Source organism: Vespa velutina, chromosome 9, assembly GCF_912470025.1.
Source record: "Vespa velutina chromosome 9, iVesVel2.1, whole genome shotgun sequence".
Classification (NCBI taxonomy): domain Eukaryota; kingdom Metazoa; phylum Arthropoda; class Insecta; order Hymenoptera; family Vespidae; genus Vespa; species Vespa velutina.
The window spans coordinates 5,246,757-5,254,256 of NC_062196.1; the positions used below are offsets into that span (position 1 = coordinate 5,246,757).

At 32.5% G+C, this 7,500-nt stretch overlaps 1 protein-coding gene across 1 annotated transcript in view; it reads left to right on the forward strand.

The window, feature by feature from the left end:
* Nucleotides 1-7,500, forward strand: part of LOC124951810 (glutamate-gated chloride channel) — a 90,342-nt gene that overhangs the window by 76,988 nt on the left and 5,854 nt on the right. The window contains 8 exon segments of the mRNA XM_047500718.1: nucleotides 4,013-4,082; nucleotides 4,242-4,395; nucleotides 4,570-4,652; nucleotides 4,818-4,952; nucleotides 5,106-5,258; nucleotides 5,621-5,901; nucleotides 6,973-7,185; nucleotides 7,188-7,500. The exon segment at nucleotides 7,188-7,500 is cut by the window's right edge and continues 5,854 nt beyond it. Of these exon segments, the coding sequence (XP_047356674.1) occupies nucleotides 4,013-4,082; nucleotides 4,242-4,395; nucleotides 4,570-4,652; nucleotides 4,818-4,952; nucleotides 5,106-5,258; nucleotides 5,621-5,901; nucleotides 6,973-7,185; nucleotides 7,188-7,500 (1,402 nt within the window).

Below are 7,500 nucleotides of genomic sequence, written 5' to 3' on the forward strand. Positions count from 1 at the left end.
ATAGTTTCTATAGATCGAAATGAGAGATGGCAAAAGAGAAAACATAAAACATAGAAAGAAAAAAAAAAAAAAAAGTGGAAGCACTTCTCTCCCTTCCCCCCTCTGAAATAGGGAACGAACGGAACGCAGCCTATGGACGGTCCATCCGAAGCTGGATCTATAACTGTGAACCGTGAGCCAATAATATGCATGAAATTATTTTCTTTAAGTGCTTATAAACAATAATTAATAATATACGTATATGTATATACATATATACATGTACTCCATATATAATGTATTCCTACATTATGTATACCTTACTTACATATAATGTTGCTTTAATCGTTCAAGCTAATCATTATGTTTAACGATCTCTATATCGTGCTATAATTAATCGCACGACATATTACGTAATTATATATGTGTGTATATTTATGTATATGTATGATACAAAAGCCTAGTAATGGTAGTAGTAGTTTTATATCTTAGACGGTTGTATATATATCTCTGGCACAGATTGTAAATCTCTCTCTTTGCTGCATGCGATAGTTTCATTCGTTTCTCTAGCTAAATCTTTTGCCCGACCAAAGAAAAGCAAAAAAAAAAAAAGAAAAGAAAAAAAAAAAAAAAAAGAAAGGTAACATAACACAACGTAACGTATAACTTTCTTAGCCTTCGCCTCTTCATACACCTTGGCAATCCCTCGTTCTCTATCCTCGACTTGAACAAAATAATCAATCCTTAAAGAAAAAAAATGATTGTTCGAACCCAGTCATGCGTGCATTTGATCGCCTTGGAATGCTTTTCCTCGTTCTTTTTTCCCCTTCTTTTTTTCTTTTCTTTTTCTTTTTACTCTTCCCTTTTTTTTCTCTTTTTTCTTCTTCTTTTTTTTTTCTTCTTCTAAACTAGTCCCTCTTTCTTTTCCAAAAATCAGGACTAAAAACAATTGAAAAGGAAAAAAAAGAAAGAGAGAATGGTAGGATGAAAGAAGGAAGAAAAAACTAAAAAATATTAAAATAGAAAAAAGAAAGAAAAAAAGAGAAAAAGAAAAGAAAAGAAAAGGAGAAAAAAAGAAAGAGAAAAGAGAAAATTTCTACCAAACTAAACACCCGCCATGTTAGAGAACTTTTCTACTCTGTCGCTTCTCCGCTTCCTCGGGGGAGTCGACGTATGTACGTACTTTTTCGTTGTACTTCGGATGGAGTAAACAAAATAAAGAAGAAAAAGAAAAAAGAAAAAAAAAAAAAGAAAAAAAAAAAAGAAAAGAAGAAAAAAAGATAAAAATAAGGGAAAGAACAAAAAAAAAGAAAAAGCAAAAAAAAAAGAAGAGTACAAATAAGAAAACGCGAATACATAGAAAAAAAAAAAAAAAAAAAAAAAAAAAAAAAAAAAAAACAGAATACAGAAAAGAAAAGAAATGAAGAAGAAAAATCACTGTACCTTTGGCGAACAATCAACGCGAGATCACAATTTCCAATGAAAGCTGAGAAAGCTAGCTCAGTTAACTTTCTAATCAGCTAACTATTTAGATGAGCTCTTTGCGTGTCTTCATACGTTATGTCCTTTGGGACATTCTGATTCGCCAACTCACGAGTGCATATAGATACTTATGTCATATGTATATACATGCAAATTCTTATATATATATATGTATATATATTTATTACGAACAACCCGTATGTTTATTATACGAAGTGACGTAAAAAATAAATTTTTCTTTTTTCTTCTTCTCTTTTTTTTTTTTTTTTTTATAAACTTCCTTCGACACTGATCGGATGAAAAGAAATTCTTTAATTCCAATGATTTTTTTTTCCTTTCCTTTTTTTCTTTTTTTTCTTTTCTTTTCTTTTTCTTTTTTTTTTCTTTTTTTTTTGAACACCTTTCTCTTTTTCCAATATGAATCTTTTAATGATCTCAATTCGTCGCCAGAATGATTTAATTATTATCTATCATTTGATTTCTTTTTAATATTTGTTTAGATTAGAGATCAAAAGAGAAAAGAAAACGTTATCACGAATTCTCAAAAGAAATTTTCTATCCTTTGCGTTATCTTGCATTACTTTATATATCTTTCTCTATTTAATGATGATACACGAATGAATTAATTAAACGACAAAAAGTCAGGATTATTTTCTATCGCTACGTACGTTCGATTTATCATTTCTATTTGTTCCTTCGATAAGTCGAACGAAGATTAATTTGATTTTCGATAAAATGACTGAGTTCATAGATAATGATAAGGCAATACCATATTGAGTTGTTCCAAGGACTTCGTTAAAAAAAAGGTACAGTGATTTCCTTCTCTCAAAAACACATATATAATGTGATAATAATTTACATAAAAAAAAAAATGTATATATATAACTATATATAAGTTTATATGCATATATATATATATATATATATATATATATATATATATATGCATAATATAAAAATCATTTATTTTTTCATCGAGTCATCCAAGTGCAGTATCAATTATCGCTGCGATCGAGGATTGATCCTGCACAGGACGCAAAAGTCCGACATGCTGTTGGATTATAAAAGGAAAAAAAAAGAAAAAAAAAAAAGAAAAAAGAAAAAAGAAAAAAAAGTAAAAGAAGGAAAAAAAAAAGAAATACAAGAAAAAATGAAGAAAAAAGAAAAGCAAGGCGCCAATGACTTCTCAACGGCGTCAAATTAAGTGACCATTCAAGAGAACGTTGACCGAGTTAACGAGAAAGAAAAACCTCGACTGGAGGCATTGCATTATTTCATTTCATCATGACGATTCGATATGAGACAGAAGAAGAAGTATAAAATAAAATAAAATGGACGATTTTTCTTTTCTTCTTTTTCTTTCTTTTTTTTTTTTTTTTTTGTTTTTTTCTTTTATGATCGGCTTAACGAAAGGAAGATTCGTAAGGATAAAGAATAATAATGAATTTTCGTTGATCCAATAGAAATGATTGAATGTAATTAATATAATAAAAAAAAAAAAAAAAGAAAGAAAGAAAGAAAAAAAAAGTTGCATAAAAAATGTTTGCTTAACGTTTCCCCCGTTTCGCGCTCTTCGTAACAGAGATTGATTCTTGACAAATTTATAAATCATTAAGATAATTACGAACGATGAACACGGGTCGATAATGCTGGCAAGTTCGTTAATGATGTTAACGAGGTCAACGGAATTTACTGTTAAATGTTTGATTTTACTAAAAATAGATCGATTTTGTCGATTGATAGAATTATCGTCAAATCGTTGCTGTTAGTTAGAGATGTTCAAATTTACAAAAATTTTTATTTCACTTTGAACAAAAGACTTATTAACTATTTTAAAGGTACAATTCGTAAGATAATAATCAATAAATTATAATAGATCTCGTTTGTTCGTTTAGTTTTCTTTTTTGTTTTTTCTTTTTTTAATTACTTTGCCATATTACTTATCTTCAGTATTGACTAAAAAAATTCATGGATAACTTAGTTAGAAATTAACGTCATGCCAAATTTCAATCTATCAATAATAATAATAATAATAATAATAATAATAATAATAATAACAACAACAACAACAACAACAACAACGATTTGCGTTAGAAATTTATCGATTTAGAGTGCAATTGAAATTCAACAAATTCGATGTGTAAATGACGATCGCGATAATTAAATCATGAAAATCTTCGTAAGAGTACATCAAACTTTTAACTTTAATTGCTCTCTGTCACAAAAATTTCATTTTGATCCCGTGCATTTCGAACGTTAATTAAAAAAAAAAAAAAGAAAAAAGAAAAAAGAGAAAAAAAGAAAAGAGAAAAAAAAAAAAAAGAAAAAAGGAAAAGAAAAGAGGAAAAAAAAAATAGAAAAAAGAAAGCAAAAATGTATTAAATTTTAACATTAATTAAAAAAGTGCTCTTATCGTTTGTCCCATATATTTATTTATTTTTCTTGCTAGTAGTTATACTCTCCGTATAACCCAATAATCGCGTCCCCATCGACCCCGTGTTATTAACTTTGTTGAACTCTGTGTTTCTGAAATACGATTATGTGCCTACAGGAATACTCCGTACAATTAACATTTCGGGAACAATGGTTAGACGAGAGACTTAAATTTAATGACTTCGGAGGTACGTAATCCTAATGTTACTTTTAATGATTTAATAAAAAGTACTCCTTTGTGAGAAGAATTCCCATTTTCGACGATATCATAATAATGTCATAGGTGTGCATGCATACATAAAACGATATATTTAAAATATATAAAACGAGTTTCATATATGTTTCAGGTCGACTGAGATATTTAACATTAACAGAAGCCAATCGCGTATGGATGCCGGATTTATTCTTTTCAAATGAGAAGGAGGGTCATTTTCATAATATTATTATGCCCAACGTTTATATACGAATCTTTCCAAATGGTTCGGTTCTTTACAGTATACGGTACGTATTATTATTATTATTATTATTACTCTATAAAATTATTCCAAACAATACAAAACAATTATCTCTCTCGTTCATCGATGAACCATAAACGTTCTAACGATGCGGCGCATCCCTTAATTATTTCACACGATACATAAATCCATCGTCAAAGTTTCACCTTACTTCCCGCAGAATATCATTGACACTCTCGTGCCCCATGAATTTGAAATTGTATCCTCTGGACAAACAAGTTTGCTCGCTACGCATGGCCAGTTGTAAGTTTAAATTAAAAATGAATTAGTCGTAGTAGATATTTATATCAGTCGTAATCAATTCGAATAATGCTTACGAAATGTTTTTTCTTTTTCTTTCTTTTTTCGTATTTTTTTTTTTTTTCTTTTTTTCTTTCTTTCTTTCTTTTTCGTGAACATTCACTTTAGACGGATGGACGACTACCGACTTGGTCTTCCTTTGGAAAGAAGGTGATCCCGTCCAGGTTGTTAAGAACTTACACCTGCCTAGGTTCACCCTTGAAAAATTTCTCACCGATTATTGCAACAGTAGAACCAATACCGGTGAGTAATATCGTACGAATAAAACGCTTGTGACGTCTATGGAAATAATTTGCGTATATACAAAATGGATAAAAAGTTAGGGTAAAAAAGAAAAGTGAAGGAACAAAAAATGGGAACAAATAAACAAAATCGAATTTTTCATTGACTTTTCAGGAGAGTATAGTTGCCTGAAAGTAGACCTGCTCTTCAAAAGAGAATTCAGCTACTATCTCATCCAAATTTACATCCCCTGCTGCATGCTCGTCATTGTCTCCTGGGTCTCTTTTTGGCTGGATCAAAGTGCCGTACCTGCTCGAGTATCGTTAGGTCAATAGTATGAATCGATAATACGTCATACATCGAGAGTCTATAGACGATCGTATTTCCTTTATTATACGATATATAATAATTATTGGAACCAATCTAAAGGAAAAAAAAAAAAAAAAAAAGAACCATAATCATTTTTCACGAATATCTTTTAAATATTTCCTAACACATACGTACACCCTATGTCGAATTCGAAATGTGAAAGATTCCCAAACGTAATCAAAGATTCATCCTTTTATACACATAATTGGCAAGAATTGGTTATCTCGTTATTGATTCTCGATACGTGACGTATCTCTCATCGAGAAATCGAAACGGGATTGGTTAAAATTGGATAATAATTTTTGTATATGTTTATTCAGGCGTGACAACACTATTGACGATGGCCACACAGACATCGGGAATAAATGCCTCACTGCCACCAGTCTCTTACACAAAGGCCATCGACGTTTGGACGGGGGTATGCCTGACCTTTGTATTTGGTGCGCTTCTCGAATTCGCCCTGGTGAATTATGCGTCGCGCAGTGATATGCACAGTGATAACATAAATAAAAAATTCTCACCGAGTGAGATGGAACACTCCTCCTCGGTTGATCCAACATCGGAGGTCCTCGACGCGGACGGTTCGGCGAATTTCGCTATGGTCAGTATCCATCCTTGCAAATCATTATTTAAAAATGAACTATCAACGATGGTTAACGCACTTTCGATAAAGATAGAGAATCGTATCGAATGAGAACGACGTCATTGCTTCAATAATCGAATAGACAATTCAATTTTTAATGCATTCGATTCAATTGCGCCCGATATCTATAGCTGAGAAAAGCCATGATAACCTATTCCTATACGTCATTTCATTCAAATTAAATGGCAAAATCCTTTGGGACTCTCTATATTACGGACGTTTGAAAATTTTACGTAAGCGACCTTTCGAATAGCGATCTCGCTCTAATCTAAAATTACCGGCTGCGAATTTTTTCCTTTTTCTTTTTTTTTTATTCTTTTTTTTTTTATAAACATCGATCTTTCGTTAAAAAAAATATATATATAGAAATAATTGAAAATTGAGAATTGAACTTTCGATCCGATTACATTTTGTATGTATCGTTTGGAGCATAGAGCAAAGTTTTATCCGTTTTTTATCACGTTTTCGTTAATTACTCGTTCATTTTAACGTTAGAAAGAGATCATTTTGTAATCAAGAATTTTTTAAAATTGATAACAAATAAATTAACGTCGTTTAAAGCATTTATCGCATATCCATTCATCTTGTTTCAATTATAAAACTTTCAAAATCGCAAATGCGTTAACACGAAGATAAGGTTCAAATATGGATGAAGGTTTGCACTTTATTCTTAGTGGATATTAACAATTTTTCATTGTTAATGGCCAGTATGAATGATTAATTCATTATCACCGCCCGCATCTATTTCAATCGACAATCCATTCAAATGATCCAACCGAGACATAGTAGACGAGGAAAAGAAAGGCTATATGGTCCTGGCAAAATTGACCCTGGCAGTCGAGCGGGAATTGACAGGAGAAACGGAAAAGATATCAAGGGATAGCTGTCAAATAAAGGAAAGGGAAACGCCTGCTCGACGGCCAGGAAAGGAAGGGAGAAAATCAAAAAAGAAAAAAAAAAAAAAGAAAAAAAGGGGGACGGACCTTAGCTCAGTCGACTAACGGTTCAATACCGACCGAATTCTTTCAGAAGCCTCTGGTCCAACACCCGGAGGATACCATGTCGATGGATAAGATGCAGCAGTGCGAAATACATATGCAACCGCGAAAAAAAAACTGCTGCAGGTCGTGGCTGTCCAAGTTCCCGACGAGGTCCAAGCGCATCGACGTCATCTCACGAATTTTCTTCCCCATCGTATTCGCTATCTTCAACCTGGCGTACTGGTCCACGTACCTGTTCCGGGACGAAGCGGAGGGCGAGTAAATCTCGACGAGGAAGCGCTCGGATCAAGGGATGTGGTTCGCGGCCATCCCCACCATTATTCCCACGAAAGAACACATCGTTCGCGTCCTAAACATCGACACTATCACCATCACCAACACAATCATCAACATCAACATCAGCATCAACAACAGCAGCAGAAGCAGCAGCAGCAGCAGCAGCAAAAGCAGCAGCATAAGCAGCAGCAGAAGCAGCAGCAACCGTCGCAGCAGCAGCAACAGCAACAAAAACAACAACAACACCAACAACAACAACAACAACAACAACAACAACAAC